At 37.1% G+C, this 17,156-nt stretch overlaps 1 protein-coding gene across 1 annotated transcript in view; it reads left to right on the forward strand.

Annotated features, from left to right (window-relative positions):
- LOC113225523 (E3 ubiquitin-protein ligase MYCBP2) overlaps positions 1–10,613 on the forward strand; it is a 98,975-nt gene extending 88,362 nt beyond the window's left edge. The window contains exons 52-68 of the mRNA XM_026457848.1: positions 2,767–2,997; positions 3,101–3,215; positions 3,446–3,633; positions 3,894–4,055; positions 4,244–4,408; positions 4,667–4,780; positions 5,220–5,308; positions 5,418–5,625; positions 5,795–5,967; positions 6,397–6,577; positions 7,130–7,411; positions 7,654–7,848; positions 8,536–8,643; positions 9,142–9,342; positions 9,469–9,627; positions 9,747–9,855; positions 10,076–10,613. Coding sequence (XP_026313633.1) covers positions 2,767–2,997; positions 3,101–3,215; positions 3,446–3,633; positions 3,894–4,055; positions 4,244–4,408; positions 4,667–4,780; positions 5,220–5,308; positions 5,418–5,625; positions 5,795–5,967; positions 6,397–6,577; positions 7,130–7,411; positions 7,654–7,848; positions 8,536–8,643; positions 9,142–9,342; positions 9,469–9,627; positions 9,747–9,855; positions 10,076–10,197 — 2,802 coding nt within the window. The 3' untranslated portion in view covers positions 10,198–10,613. The remainder of the gene's footprint in view (positions 1–2,766; positions 2,998–3,100; positions 3,216–3,445; positions 3,634–3,893; positions 4,056–4,243; positions 4,409–4,666; positions 4,781–5,219; positions 5,309–5,417; positions 5,626–5,794; positions 5,968–6,396; positions 6,578–7,129; positions 7,412–7,653; positions 7,849–8,535; positions 8,644–9,141; positions 9,343–9,468; positions 9,628–9,746; positions 9,856–10,075) is intronic.
- Positions 10,614–17,156: the final 6,543 nt, after the last annotated feature.

Consider the following 17,156-nt stretch of genomic DNA (forward strand, 5'->3'; position numbering starts at 1 on the left):
TTGTGCACAAAAACCGACACTTGAACGGATCGGCGGCAAACACATGTAAGCTCGCGCAAACACCGCGCAATCACACGTTTGTGCTTGCGCGCGCTTACCACGGCTAGGCAAGCGTGTAGAACCGGCGTAACGGTTGGCTGTAAAATGACAAAGTAACCATTACATTGTAAATAGGATATTTCACATATAGCGAGAATATTTCCCAAATTGCGAAATTTACGCAACAAGTTGATGTTACAAAACCATTTTGTTTTTTCATATATGACGAAATATTCCGTTTGTGGGTTGCTCGACACATTTTATTGATAGTCAATCAGGGAAGCTCGTTTTGGTGAAAATATCTTAAAATTTCTTAAATTTCCAGAATTTATGGAAAAATATCTTATTGTCTAGTTTTATCAGCATCATCACCATCATTTTAGCCGAAAGACGTCCACACGACGATGGTGATGATTATTATTATGATGGCGATGATGACGGGAATAATGATGATTGATGATAATGATGGTGATGGTGGTATTGATTATTATGATGATGTTGGTAGTAGTGGTGATGATAGTGGTGATGGTGATCATGGTGAGATGGTGGTGGTGATGTTTACGATGATGCTGCAGCAGCTGACAATGGTGATGTTGACGGATGATGATAATTATATGTGCTAGTCTACTACACCGAAACCTGGTCCAAATTAGTGAATTCCCTATACTATGAGTACCAAACAAACAATCAAAGCAATAGAATTTCTATGGGGTACTACTTAGAACGCCTTGATCAGAACTAATTCACATAGGTTCATTTCCCATATTGGTCTTACCGGGAATCGCACCCGGGTCCTCCTTATACCTTAAGCATGTCGACGAGTTCTGTTATCAAAATCAAATGAAAAAAAAAAAAAAAAAAAAAAAAAAAAAAAAAAAACATTTTTTGTACTGTTTCAAGATGCCATTTCTAAAAATTTTCTGTGTCGCCTTCGTAACTATATTAGGACCTATGAAATTGCCGTTTTATATAGAGAGAATTTTCTACGAAAAATTTATATTTAATTAATCCAAGTATTGACCATTATTGTCTATGCACTTTTGCCATTTTAATGGAATTTCATTGATGCCACTGCTATGACAGTCCTAGGAACGGTAATCGATGAACTGTTTGAAGGCATTTTTCTCCATCTCATCGGAATTGAATTTTTTTTCCTGTAAAAAGCTATCCAATTTCCAAAAAAAATAAAAGTCAGTTGTAGCAAGGTTTGGTGAATATGGTGGGTGACGGAGAGCTTCCAGTCGTAACTCCTGTGGGTTTGAGAAGGTCCGATGTGAGGTATGTCGACGAGCGTTGTCGTGAAGAAGGCGTGGACTAGAGTAATTGACAATTAGTCTGGATTGTTTGATAGCAAACTTGTCCATCTTCAGTTGCATTTCTTCACAGTACACCTCTGCAGTAATTGTTGTGCTAGGTCTCAAGAAGCTGTTATGAACAATGTCGGGTAGGTCTACTCAGGAGCAGGTTCTTCTGACTCAATCTCCTCTGCAGTAATTGTTGTGCTAGGTCTCAAGAAGCTGTAATGAACAATGTCGGATAGGTCGACTCAGGAGCAGGTTCTTCTGACTCAATCTGCGTTTGGGACATGGTTTGTCTGCCTTATCTGTGGCCAACCAGTAAGATGGACGTTTTCGATTGTTTTGCAAGATCAGTGAAACGTGTTTCATCACAAGTGCCAATGCAATTCAGAATCCCCTCATTTGAGTGCCTATTCAACCAGTTAAGCCAAGCTTCGGCGCGATTTTGTTGTTGTTGTTCAGTGAGTTCACGGTACGGCACCTACTTTCTCAGCTTTTTATGTTTACAAACTTGACGCAAATTAATCAATATAGTTTTATCACTTACATTGAAAGCTCTTGCTAATTCCGACGTTGTTTGTGATGAATCTGCTTCCATTATGGCTTTCAATTCATCGTTATCAACTTTCGTATCCGGTCGGTCATGGGGCTCATTGATGAGATCAAAATTTCCAGAATGGAAGCGATCAGGCCAAAAACGTGCTGTGCTCTTACTTCTGCTTACCGTCTGTGCTGCGTTGGTGCCACGACATACCTCATATTCGAAAATAACACGCAATTTCGGTTTTTCCATTACCACAGAAACGACGAAATCAAAGATAAATCGGACCCCAGAAAAACAAAGGAATAACTAATTATTAAAAAGAAATATCATAGCTATATTATAACTATAGTTTTAATTTGAAACTCTAAAGTAAAATGAAAGATATCGAACTTCAAAGTTCCCAGTATTTGCAATCGGCAATTTCATAGGTAAGAAAGGTAAGGTTAACTCATATGCTAATATATAATATTAGCGCATAAAAACGGTAAAATCTATAACATATCAATTACATATTATATTTTAGTCGTTCTGCTGACGCTTGACAAATTTATAGAAAACTTTCCATGCAATTTACGGAAATTTAAGGAAACTTATGGAAATGTATTCATTTACGCAAGTTTTTTTAAAACTTTGATTTTACAACCATGCTGTAGAACTATAATTCCATTTAATATTTCTTAAATATGCGATAATAAAAGTAAGCAATAAATATGTAAATTTCCATAAATTTCTTATTTTGAAAATATTTCCGAAATATTTCAGGAAAGTATCCGACCGGAAAGTTTCCAATTTCGGAGTCTCCAGCTGCCCATGACTAATAAAAAAAAATTGTAACTCTGAAAGTACTGTCTATTTTATATGAAAATTCTTGTCTTCTAACAACAGGAAAGCTTTGTTTGGAATTGTCCTGATGTGACGGGTTGGTGTGACATCACCGTGTCTTCCCGACAAGGAATGGCGGGTGCGCTCACTGATGGCAGCACTGAGACCTTCTGGGAGTCCGGCGACGAAGACAGGAATAAGGCGAAGTGGATACAGGTCTCATACCCGGGAGGAACTCCAGACGATAGACCGCACATTATATGTGTCCATGTTGATAATACCAGGGACACAGTGGTAAGTCTTTTGAGAATTTTAGCATGCGTATCTTTTAGAGTGTTGCAGTTATATTTTGTGGCGCGTTTTATGTTGATGGTTTACACAGTGAACACATTTTCAGAACAAAACGCTGCTTGTGTCGTTCCTGTTTAGCGGCGGTTCCACTGAAATGTTTCACATGCAAGATATTGAAGTTGACTCTAAAGCGGCTGCTTGGCTCTGTTATACTTTACCAAGTAAGTAACAGTGTATACTTTTGCCATATTTATTTATTGAATATCATAACGTTTTGTGTATAATAATTACTTTTTTATATTAAAACAAAATATGGACCAGCGCCTTTCGAGTGTTACTCTCGTTTTCTTTACCCTAGACCATTTTCGGGTTCTAGATCAAGTATTAATTTTTTGTAAAGTAGGATTGGAGCGATATTGGAGCGAGAGAGAGATATGCTTTTTTTCAATAGGATTAACAACGTCAGCTCTGCGAGTTCGCTGCGAGCTCCGCGGGCCGGAGCCGGCAGTCCGTGTTCGGCAGGTGCGGGTGCTGAGCGCGCCCACCCCACAGCCTGCTGCCGCAGCCAGTCCAGCGCATATCCTGCACTCATTGTCTGAAACTGATACCTTGAGAGTATTTCGATTACTGACGTCACAAGTAAGCTATATACAAACAGTATAATTTTAAGAAAATAAAGATTAAATTACAAACATGCTACTGTAAAGCCTTACCTAAAATAAATGCAAAATTAGATTGTAATGTTGCATTTCGATTCTCAGTGAATAAAATTCAATTGATCTCAGTCGTGGCTTAGGCAAACATGTTGTAGTAGATTGTGTTTTATTTGAATCCACGTAAATATACTGAATACAAACCTTGTACTGTATTATTCATTTGCATAATTTCATTCTTTTCAGGTGTTCGGTAAACTATTGGAATGGGATCGCAGCGGCAGTGAAAGCAACGGCGAAGGCGCGTCTGCCACTGACGACACGGTTATGCCTGATGACAGCGATTTGCGGGAACATGTCGTCGGGATTCTGTTTGCGGGACATAAGCTGACATCGTTACAACGACAGGTTAGTTTCAAAAATAGTAATAGTGACTTCTTTAAAATGAAATAATTAAAAAATGCTAGTTTTTGTTTACATTGAATTTTCTCAAAAATTTCAAACTAAGTTGTGAAGAATGAAACTTTGCACTTAACGGAATCTATGCATTTTTATAACATTGTCTTTCAATTGTATCTACCATCTATGTTTAACAGGTAATGACGCATATAGTTTGCGCAATTGGATGCGAAGCAGCACGAGCTCGCGACGACTGGGAGACTGCTTTACTCTGCGCCGAGGCGGAGAGAGCGGACGAGATGCACTCTCGACCGGCCAATGCCCATTTGCAAGATAATTATTGTTTTGAGATGCTTTCGCTGGTGAGTACCGTGTATTACTCAATCATGTCATCCCAGACCAGGTTCTCCTTGAGGGTGAACTCATAAAATTTTGCAATGTTACAAAATTATTCAACAATCAATGTTTGTTACTTACTATGACGTTGAAAGAAACTATATTGTAACGGAAACTTTGTACAGTTGTAAAAATTATACATATGAACAACGTTTAGTCTAAAATTGAATTGAATTGAATCGCTTAGAAATTAGGAGTATATTATTGTATTTATTTATTTGCAGCTACTGGCGTTGAGTGGCAGCGCTGTAGGTCGTGCACATTTAGCGCAGCGCACTGAACTTCTCGCAGACTTATTGAGTCTCTTGCATACTGGAAGTGAACGCGTTCAGAGACAAGTAAGTTTAACTTATTCGGTTTTGCACAAATTTTAACGTTTTTAACTTCTTTGCCTGATGATCGCCTGCCATTTTTTGCGGTTATTTCTCTGTTCGCCCGGTTCTTTCGTCCCTTTAAATCGGCGCACTTTGAGTATTTGATTCTTCGAAAGGGGAACAAATCAACAGTATTTCCAGATATGAGGAACTAGACTCTATTCCCCATTCATACGAGTAAATATATTATTACTTGCTACATCCTGAAGAGGTTATTTGTACGACAAGAAACTCAGACGCGTAGGCTATTGCCTCTGCTTTAAACATTACTTGTGACACTTAATTAATTTTTGAATATCTTTATAATCCTCGTTTATACATACTGGTCTATCCTTGATTCTTACTGATCGTAGTAGCTGTAATAGCACTAATTGTTTTATGCAGGCATATATGCTAATTGCAGGTCATATCGTTATTGCGGAGAATAATTACTGAAATGCCGCCCCAGAAAATGCTGGCAGCTGTGAATTATGGCAATGAATTGTCATTAAGGTAAAGGGATTTATATATTTTGCATGCCGTTAGAATTTGAAATTTATTTGTAATTGTGAATGGACTTATTGCTAGGAGCGTTTTTTTAACCTTTTCAACAAACTTTCAGAGTAACTCTTCTAGACCACCTTGTGTGCTACCTGGGCAAGGCAATAACGGTTCAAGTGAAAGTGAAAGGAGCCAGTGGAGTTGCACCTAGTACAGTGATGATGGGGACCAGTATCATCCCCACGTCTCTAACCCCTTGGTTTTTGAGGGGCGAAACTACTAAGAAACACGCCCATCTTGTTGCTCGGTTGCTCTCTGATATGGCCGAGGTATGTATGGCTTGAACAATATATTATGTATTCCAAAACCAGGGGCCCGCGTTGTACTGTGCGACTGCCTGTGCGGTTAAATGAAATTTTAGCCCTACAATGGAACGTAAATTGATTTGTTGTCTTATTATGATCTTCGTGTATTTGAATGTTGTATTATTCTGGGCAGGACAAGGTGTCTCCTCAGTGGAGTCTCGAGACCCGTACAGCCTTGGCGAGCTATGTCGCCGCCACGGCGCAGGTGCCGGAGAAGGACCGTAGCTCGTCACGCTGCGTCGCTTCGCCTGCACTGTGGAAAGCGCTTGCCGCGTTGTGCGTTTGCGAGCAAGAACACATGGAAATGTAAGTTTACCATTTTTTTTCTAGTATATTACGTTTTTTAATGGAATGTTATAATAGCCATCGAAATATACGACATTAGCGCGTATTCGTTCATATTCGTTCCGAATCCGAGATTATACAAAAAACTCGGACCCACTTCGGCTGTCGCTTATGCACCAAGTCCGATTAGAATCCGAGAAAACACGAATATCGCTTGTACATCTAGAAATAAAATGATCCCTTTGACATTTCGGACCGTCATTTCTCGGATTCGGAACTGATACCTCTCTGATACGATATCGGACGTTGTGCGCAAAGGCTCTTACAGTCCACATAGTAATAGTGATGTCATAATTCAATTTACATAATGATATTTACAAAATTATTAAATATAACTATGTGTGAAATATATGAAATTGACAAACTACTTGCTTGTTTTGATTGTTATAGAATTCACGGTGATGGTGACAGTCGCGGACGGGATTCGGGTGGGGAGTCTCGACCGTACTGCGCAAATCACGACGATGGTTCAACTATCGCCGTAATCGATTGCCGTACTTGTGGCCCGCTCTGCGCAGAGTGCGACCGCTTCTTACATCTCAATAGGACCGCCCGGACTCATCATAGACAGGTTAGTTCCAAATGATAGTATACTATGCCAACGTGTATTTGCCTTACTGTTCGTTCACCTTAAAGAAAAGGTTGTGGTGGCCGACTTCGCTAATTAATATTATATATTTTGTTATTAGCTAAAAGATCATTTATAATATTTTTTTGTTAACTCGCGATACATAGCGTTGTTAAGATGCGGATAGAAACTTAGCTAAATTTTTGACGATCGATAGTAATATCACTTATTTTATTAGCGACCATGTGATGATTACCAAGGTTAAAATTGAATTAAATTTGTAGGCCTAATTCTAATTCCCTAGTGTCGTGTGGCAAAAAATACGTTGTCGATCGTTTGTTGCTTACATGTAACCATCGTTGCCAATGCCAAACGTTCAAAATCCTCAAATGTCCCGCGATACAGGTTTCCGTAATGCGGGGCAAAGAATTTGCGGGGCACCATTTATTCGATTTTGTCTGATCACAGGTGTCGATCTCCAAAAAAATCGAGCAAATCCATAGGCACCATTAGTTTGGACTCTTTTTTACACTAACTTCTCTTTGTTTATGACAGATTTGCAAGGAAGAAGAAAGCGCAATACGTATCGACGTTCATGAAGGCTGCGGGAGAGCTAAACTCTTTTGGTTGTTATTGTTAGTCGACCGTCGAACACTCAAGGCTTTGGCCGAGTTCCGTGGGATGGAAAACGGAGTACGTGAAGGCTCGCCTAACACAGAAGGTGTAGTGGCGACGTCTGGTCCGGCAGGGCTGGCGGGTACGTGCCGCTTTTGCGGAACAAGGGGCAACTCAGGACTCTTAGCCATTGGCAATGTCTGCGCTGATCAACAGTGTCAGGTACGATTACATATCCTTTATATAGTTGCATGTTTCTAGTGAGAGCTACGAGTTTCGGCCGCATTGCGTAAACCGTGACGACGGTTGCACTACCTGTTATCGATTGTCACACCTGCAACCGTTGTTTGTTGCAAAATGACATGACTTTATTTTCTTACTAACATTACACCGATTGTTTATACCTGCCCTACGTGAAATAAAATCAGGGCCTTAAATTGTAATTTATGTCTTATGTTTTGTAGGAGCACGGTGGTGAAGCTTGCAACCACGTGCTCGCGTGTGGGCACCAGTGCGGTGGCGTGCGCGGTGAACGTGCATGCCTGCCCTGTCTGTTCGGTTGCGGAGGGGCGGAAGGTGACACGCCACTGCGGCAGGACGCTGACGACATGTGCATGATCTGTTTCACTGATCCCTTACAGGCCGCTCCCGCCTTACAGGTGGGATTTTAGTTCACTTATTGCTTCTAATTATTTCAGGAATGCATTTAATTTGTTTAACAAAAGATCAAAGCTGTCAAAATATGAGCTCACGGCACCCACCCAGGGTTTTCCTAGTGCGGGGATAAAAAAAAATTGTATTAAAAATATGTATGAAACGTAAATTATATAATTCACTCCAACTTGGACAATTATTTAGATTTATCAACGTAACGTTATATATTGTGTAAACGTATATTACAAGTCGATACATTATCAGCATAAATATTTATGCGTTATTATAACAATAGTAGATAATACAAATACACGCATAGTTTGTTCCACGCACAAAATATTTATGTCCATAATTTATCAAAACAAAAAGAATGTAGTTACATCACTAGCTCACAACTGCAACATTTGCAAAAATTACGATATCGTAGATGATGTATTATACTGCTGCGGTTTCTAACACTATAGATATTTGAGAGCTTAAAAAACAGCAATGGTAGCTTAGCATTGACGACAACACGAATCATCTGATTGTCATAGTGAATAATTTTATTTTAATAAAAAGCATTTGTGCCTTAATATAAACTTACCGGTGAAATAATAATATAAACTTCCTTTATATAATTCCTAATTCCTAATATAGTTCCCGGGGAGTCTCAAATAACAATTATTTATGACGACTTTTCATCCCCACAGCTAAAATGCGGACACGTATTCCATTTGCACTGCTGCAAGAAGGTGCTTGCTAACAAATGGATCGGCCCAAGAATCACCTTTTCCTTCTCACAATGTCCCATTTGCAAGGTAAGGCACTCGGTACTCACATCATGTCATATAGTATTAGTAAACTATACAAACACTTTTAAGTATACAAAGGTGTAATGTTCAAATACACTTGAAAATTTTATTATTCAACACAGTTTTCCACACAACAATAATGCTGTTAGCCTATGGATCTCACTTATTCTGAGCCCACAAAATGAGTGTCATAGTCGATTACATACATCTACTTGTGTGATAAAACGAAACTACACGTTGTGAACATGTAGCGCGCAAGACGCCAACGCCAGCTTTGTTTCTCATTGGCGTCTTGTTTTCGATCTGTGCCGATGTATTCTAAAATTACAGCAAAAATTTACTTTCTTAAAATAAATAGTATCAAAAATATGTTCAAATTTGATATAAAAAAGTGAGAGATATTATATACATATAAGTTATTTATATCCGCCAGTCGGCAGGGCTTAAATATGATCAGAAGTGAATCAGATAATAAATATACATTATTTGTTTTAATGTTTCCAGGAGGACATGAATCATTGGACATTAGATGAGCTTTTGACACCAATACGACGTCTACGCGATGAAGTGAGACGTAAAGCATTGATGCGTCTCGAGTACGAAGGACTCGCCGCCCCGGGTGGCGCCAAAGGGCACATGCTACCAGACCCCGCTACCTACGCCATGGAACGCTATGCGTACTACGTCTGTCATAAGTGTGGAAAGGTGGGAAAGATTTCTATCATTTATATTTAGTTACATGAGTTATTCAGTTTTATCTTAAAATACAATTATAAACAAAAGATCTATAGATATGTCACCTACGAAATTATACGGTTTTTTGTACGATAGGCATATTTCGGTGGTTTGGCCCGGTGTGAGGCGGAGACCAGCGGGTGGTGGGAGCCGGCAGAGCTGGTGTGCGGCGCGTGCAGCGACGTTGCCGGCGCACGTACATGCCCCAAACACGGCGCCGACTTCCTCGAGTACAAGTGCCGTTATTGCTGTTCTGTTAGTACCGCTTTCTACTCATTATACGCTTAGTGGTTTTTTTATGTGATATTAAAAGAATAAAAAGTTAAACGTAGTTGATTGCACCATTGCAATACTTCATTATTTTTAATGTACAGGTGGCGGTGTTCTTCTGTTTCGGCACATCGCACTTCTGCAATGCTTGCCACGACGACTTCCAAAGAGTTACCAATATCCCCAAGCATTTACTTCCACAGTGTCCTGCTGGTACGTACATTTGAGTTATCAATTTATAAAGAAAGATTTTCATCTTGAATTTATAGTAAAGCTGGCTAATGATCAGTATCATGTATTTATATTTCCCAAAGTATTATTAGACCGTTCTGTAACTCTCGTGTAAATAACAACTGTTTTAAATTCATTAAATAATGTACTAAAATATTAGAGTAGTGGCGATCTTATTCAAAATGGATAATTCGTTTTTCAGGGCCAAAAGGCGAACAACTGCCCGGATCGTCGGAAGAATGTCCGCTGCATGTGCAACATCCTCCCACGGGCGAAGAGTTCGCTCTCGGCTGCGGCGTCTGTCGCCACGCTCACGCTTTCTGAAGAAACCCTCACCGCTCCACGCGAGTCTAAAGCCGGGTATTCATTAGGCATTTGTTGCTTAACATGTTTACAATGATGAACGTACTTAGGTTCAGCAAAATTCTTAAATTCGTGTAGTGGTAACGTTGTGTAACATGTCAATTGTTGCCTACTGAATACCCGTCTTAGTCGCTGCTATTCCACACTTCACGATCTTCTTATTTACGTGTTTACCATTACTGGCAATATTTTACTTACTGCTTTTTCCTGTCAAAGGTATCTGATAAATGAAAGAGGTGTTTTCATTGGGACTTACTTATTGTTGCTGTACATCACTTAATAATTTGTTACTACCGTGCGTCGTGACTTATAATTATGATTGTCTTTACACACGTCTCCTGTAGTACTCGAAATAATCAATTTATAAATATGACAAAACAAAGCTATAAATAAATTCTTTTGAGATTACATTATGTTTTTTTTGGAGTCATAGTATCGAATCTGTAGTATTCTCGCCCACCTACTGATATTACAGCTTTGTAGGTAACAAATTCCTCATAATAGCCATTGCATACTAAAGCTAAGGAATGATATTAATTCTGATAATTATGCAGACTTTGAAGGTGTCTTTAAATATTGAGCATACTAATTTGAAAACACGACGATCAGACAACTGGTGTGTCGAAAATACGAATGAGCAGTCACAAAAAGTACAACCGTCACAAAAAAACTCAAGTCGTTCCTTAGCAGTTTTTAATTAAAATATGAATCTATAAAGTCTGTAAAAACAAAACAAGTCATAATAAGTAGTACATTTATGGAAATAATATCAATTGATTTGCAGAACATGTGTTTATATTTCACTGGTTTTTAAGAAAGATTGTTACTTTAGTAGTGCTCATGTATATTGTATTATTGCTTTGTTGCAATGTTTAAGGCCTTCGTTTGGATTTGGTAAATAACTTTCCAAATATTGAGAAAGTGTACGAAAAATTACAAAGGAAAATCAAAGGGCTGGGAAGGTCCGCTGAGAAGTTCAATTCCCATCAAAACTGCTCACCATCAGTTCACATGCAAATCCGATGTGCTTCTCGGAGATACATGCTATCGGTTGCAACATACTGGTCTAGGATGAACTCAGATGCCGCATAAACTTTGTATATTGTTCAAATAATAAAAAAACTATATTTATTTGTAATCTGAATGAGTGATAATTATCTTTTAGGAGAATCAATTAACTATAACTAACTATAAAAACTAGTAATTATACGACAAAAATTGAGGGGATACCTTCCCTTCCCTCGGATAAATTCCATTTTAATATGATCGCCCGGGGGTCTGGGTTGAATTGTTAGCAATTTTCTACTGCCAAATTCATACCTTATCCGAACGCAGTTTTTAATACTAGTGACAACAGAAGTGTAAGTGTGATGCTATATATATGTGATAATCTTTTCAACGACCAGCTCGCAATTAATTTTGATTTCCCATTCAGGTAAGTCACATTGAATTGTTAAGAATGTTTGTTTAGTGTGTAATTGCGTGATGATAGCCGTTTGGGCGCTGTGTTGGTAATTAATATATTTATAGGATACTGAAAACGAATACTAACAAAACTGTATAATTTATGCCTACTGACAAATAGCTCAGTTTCTTTAAAACGTATATATTAGCAAAGTAACACAAACTTATCTTGATAAAATTAAGTCAATTGACATATCGTCTCGGCTAACACCGCGACCTTTCTTACGATTTTATACTCTTCAAGAGCGGTCAAAAATCTGGTTATGTCAATATAGCAATGTAGTGTTTATTATTTTACTCTCTTGCAGGTACGACCATGTGCTTTCGTTTTAAAGTAAAATTTATCTCGATTGCTTTTTACTTTACCTAGTAAAAAAATCCCAAACAAAGAAAATTTAGTGTTTCTAAAAATTCTAAAAATTATGTATTATTAAATATTTATTTAGAACATTAAATATTGCGTATTTTTATATTGTACTTAAATTGCCACTAGTAATAAATTTATTCCGAGTTTATGTAAAAAAATATTATACCACTACTAGTATTCCTCTGGAGCCAACGATTAATAGCAATATAGCACTTTTAGCGTGAGCTGTTACATAGCAAGTGCAAATCTTATACGTAAAATACAAACAACCTCACAGGACTGTTTTACTAACACCATAAACGACAACTTTGTTCCATGATATTTTACGAAACGTAATAAATTTATCAAAAATAAATTTTGATATTTTTCGTGGCACCATCTGACATATTTTAGATCTGTATTTGGTAGTCAGTTTGTAAGTTCAAACGTGCAAGAACCTTTCTTCTGTGCGCTAGCGCTTTCTTTTGTTAACGCACAGAGTTTCTATCGTTTAGAGCGGTCTATTTAAATGTTTTTACTTTTATACGAATGTAATTCTGATGTAATTAAAAGTCAGAATGAAAATGGTCCTGGGAGGTTGTTAGTATTTTACAAATAATCCTGTATATACCCACGGAACAAAAATAACAATATACCTTGCACGCACAGATAATTTATCCAAAGTTAACAATAAAACTGACACTATTGAGTTCGTCCATATGAAATCGATGCCAATCCTGTGTATGTACGTTCTTCGCACAGCTCAAAATTGTCCTAAAAGTATTTTTGCACATTGTAATAAATAAGTTCTATTTTAGGAGATGCAGGTATGTAGAAACAATTTCTGAGCTGTGTTTAATGTAACCGTTCCTTTAGGACTAATTCACGAATTACTGGTAGGCGCTATTTTAGTAATTTTTATACTCCGCTATAGTATCCTTTTTTGCGATTAAACATTTATTTCTTCAGTTTCTAACAAAGTGTAATGATGAGTACTAATGATTAAATAAATAATATAGTTACATTTACAAACCTGAGGCTGTAGTAAACTACGTAGATAAATAGTAATTATTTTAACCCATCATCATTGATGTGATCATTCTTTGCAAAATTCGCATGCGAATTAAGGAGGTCTTGAACCTTTGTAGTAGTTGTAAAAAGACATAAAAATCTCAATTATAATTGTGGTGTAAAAAAAGCTAATACTTTCAACTGTATGTTGTGTGAGTTTTTTTAAAATTGTACTATTATAACCACTTTTTGCACTTGTTATTTTCTATTCTTATGCAGTTGTCACCATTAATTTAAAAATATTTAACATAGAATTTATTTTCATTACACACAACTTCACTTTTAATTTAAATCGAACTATTTCTAGTGTACATTAAAAATATATGTTACTATTACTGTTTGTAGAATGATGTGACAAAAATAGTTATGAATATTATATACGATTATATAATTATGTTTAGTCTATGTTTTAGAGAGATTTGTTGTTTTTTTGAAAATTTACAATGGTGAGGAAGTTAAAAGGTGATGGATAAATAAGTGTTCTGTTATATGTTGGTTGCACCAAGATCTTTCAGTCGTTTCTTGCCTCAATGATCGTGCGAAACGAGCCCAAGAAGTTGCATGTTGTATGGAACAGATGTCGTTGTAAAATAGATACATTTATTGTGAGATATAACATCATTAGTTAACGAACTACACATAAAATATACATTATTAACCATTATATGAATGCACCTTAGATGTCTCCACATTGTAGGATATGTAGTTGTTAAGAAATTTTACAATAAAGCTTATCAAAAACCTAATCTGCCTTTTACATAATTTAATTTACAATTTAGTAGGTTAAACCTGCTCTACAAAAATTATAATAATAGGGGTTAAAGTATGAAATTGCCGATTTGTACTGAAAATCTAAACTGTTTATTTTTTAAATTTTTAACAAATTTATTTAATCAAAATAGTTGCCATTATTATCTATACATTGCTGCCATCTAATGGGAAGGTTATTAATGCCTTTGCGATAGAACTCCGACGATCTAGACTGCACAAACTGTGTGAAAGCATTTTGTACTGCCTCCTGGGAAGAAAACTTCTTGTCACGTAGATAATTGTCCAAATCACGAAAAAAATGGACTCCGTTGGAGCAAGGTCTGGTGAATACGGAGGATGACGAATGGTTTCTAACTGCAGTTCCTGAAGGGTCAAAATGGTTTCTCGTGCTGTGTGAGGTCTCGCGTTGTCGTGGAGCAATAATGGTGAAGATCGATTCATGAGTCGGGGCTGTTTTACTGCTAGTTTTGTCAACATGGTTCGGAGTTCGGCACAATAGACATCTGCCGTTATTGCTTGACCAGATCGGAGAAAACTATAGTGAATAACACCATGCTGAGACCACCAAACAGTTACCATTACCTTTTTATTGGTAAGTTTTGCTTTAGGACACTGTTGTGGCATTTGACCTGGGGTCAGCCATTGCATTTTTCTTTTCCGGTTATCATAAAGAATCCACTTTTCATCACATGTTACAATTCGATCCAATATTCCTTCATTTCTGTACCGGTTCAACAAGGCAACACAAGTTTCAACACGCGTTTCTTTCTGCAGATCAGTCAAATCATGAGGCACCCATTTTTCGTATTTTTTTATTTTATTGATTTGACGCAAGTGAGTCAATATTGTGGGTAAGGTAACGTTAAACCATGCCGCTAATTCCTGGGTAGTTTGACTAGGATCGGCTTCCACTATCTCTCTTAATTCATCGTTATTCACCTGTGTGGGCGGTCTTCCTCGTGGCTCGTTCTTTAAGTCGAAATTTCCATCACGAAAGCGTTTAAACCAAAATCGCACGGTGCGTTCATTAGTAGACCCCTCTCCAAACGCAGCATTGATATTGCGGGCTGTTTCTGCCGCGTTAGTTCCGCGTCGGAACTCGTATTCAAAAATCACTCGAATTTTCGCAGTATCCATCTTTCTTGTCTAAATTGAATAACAAAAACAATTGAAAGTCGATATTCAAATGTTTCAAATTTAAAAAAAAAAATCACAGAAACCATTTGAAAAAAGTTTCATTCGAAAACCTCAAAGCATGAAGATTCTATGAAAATTCAAAGAACCTATTGCAATAAAACGGCAATTTCATACTTTAACCCCTAATATTATCCTCCCTTAATACGCACAAGTCACCTCTTTATAAATGTAATTGGCTTGTTGTTTTGTGAGACAAATATAATATTTATTCTTTCGAATGAAAATACCAGAAATACAATGTCGAGAGTAGTGTCTATTTTGTAAAGTGCTCTGATGCACAGTAGCGGGAATGTGTTGTTTATAAACCACTCGTTGACTATCAGATGCTTTGAAGTTGAGTTAATTCGCCATTGCATCGGTGCTGTTGTTGTCATTTATCTCTTACGGATTGACCACTTGAGCGGCAGTGTGACAGATAAAGTCCGCACCGTTAGATCGATATTGTGCTGTGATACGATATTCAATTTTATCTAAGAGTTATCTGAAATGTTGCAAAACGCTCTCAATGTTGTTCTCCTTTTATTGCATCTAAGTACCGATAGTCAGATGTTTCGTCATGAAGAGCGCAGTGATGTGAACTGAGTTAGTGCATAATATATTCATAAAAATGTTCAATTTGATAAGTGTAAAGGTAATTGCAATATTTCTCTTGCGGCGCTTCTATATATGTTCGTTCTTTGTTACGCTTTGCGAATGTTGCATAGTCACCAACTAGAGGAAATGAAACATCTTGTGCTATTGCCATTTTTATGCTCGCGTATTTGATTGCTCGTGAATAAATTCTATTTTGATTTGATCACATTAGTGCAAATAACATAATATTGAAACTTTGCGACTTACCTTTATTTAAAAACAACGATATTCCGCACCGCATATTTTTAAAAGGAAATATATTTGTTAATATCTGTATTCAATTGAAAAAATACTTTACAGAACCATGTGAGCATTATGCTCATTAGGGCTCATTTATGCACCTTGGCCATTGCTGTGAGTTTCAACAGCGTGTGGCGGGCTCCCATGGATTCGTTCCGTTATGGAGGATTGCAGTTCTTGCTAGTTCAGTCAGTGGCTATGATATTCGTAGCTTTACCGGTGACATTACTTCAACTGGCTATAGGACAGCTTAGCCAGCAAGATGCTGTTGGCATGTGGCGCGCTGTACCGTTTTTTAAAGGTAAAATTTGCGTAATGGGATGTACAGGTCTAATTAAAGGGTTTAATAATATTTTGAGTTATGGAATAGTCCACAACACTACAACTAAAACTAGAATAAAAAAAAACATACGATATATTTTTTAAATTTAAGTCGCTTCATACAAATTTTCCGTTACATGGATATTAGTGACCTGTGACCTTTTGTAACAAATTGTGTATACTTATTAGAATGAGATTTATAAAACGAACTTTGACGACTAAGCAAAAATAGTGAGCTAAACACGTTTTTGGTATTTATAAAACGAATTTTGCGCACATTATATTAAACGGTGTTCGTAATTTCTTATTTAAACTAGCACAAAGTTCGTTTTATAAATACGAAAAACTTTCTCACCATTTTTGTTTAGTAGAAGTCAAAGTTCGTTTTATAAATCTCAGCCTTAAATATTATGTGCAGACTATACAGGCAAACATTTTTACGCCATCTGCCTCAAGTGATGTCACGCAAGTAACTTGATTGTTATTATGATGATGAAATATATCTTATATTTTATATAAATAAATACTAATGCTTTTAAGTAAAGAAGAAAGATTAGTCATACTTCGAAATATATTGAAATCATATATGTACGAACACACCTATACCTATTTTAAGTAAAAATTTCACTTTTGGTTACAGGAGTGGGTTATCTAAGATTGTTGATAACTTTCGTGGGTTCCATCCATACACTTATCTATGTAGCACTGACTGCGTCATATTTCCTTTTCACGTTAAGCAATCCTGTGCCTTTATTACAATGCACTGAATTAGAAGCGACAAACATGGTATGTATTACCGCTTGTTACCAACATTTTCTTAGCGCATTCATATTCTTTATTTATTAAGTCACTCGTCGTAAGGTCGAATGGGCCGCAC

This window comes from Hyposmocoma kahamanoa, unplaced genomic scaffold (assembly GCF_003589595.1).
Source record: "Hyposmocoma kahamanoa isolate Upper Pololo Valley unplaced genomic scaffold, ASM358959v1 100021, whole genome shotgun sequence".
Lineage (NCBI taxonomy): Eukaryota > Metazoa > Arthropoda > Insecta > Lepidoptera > Cosmopterigidae > Hyposmocoma > Hyposmocoma kahamanoa.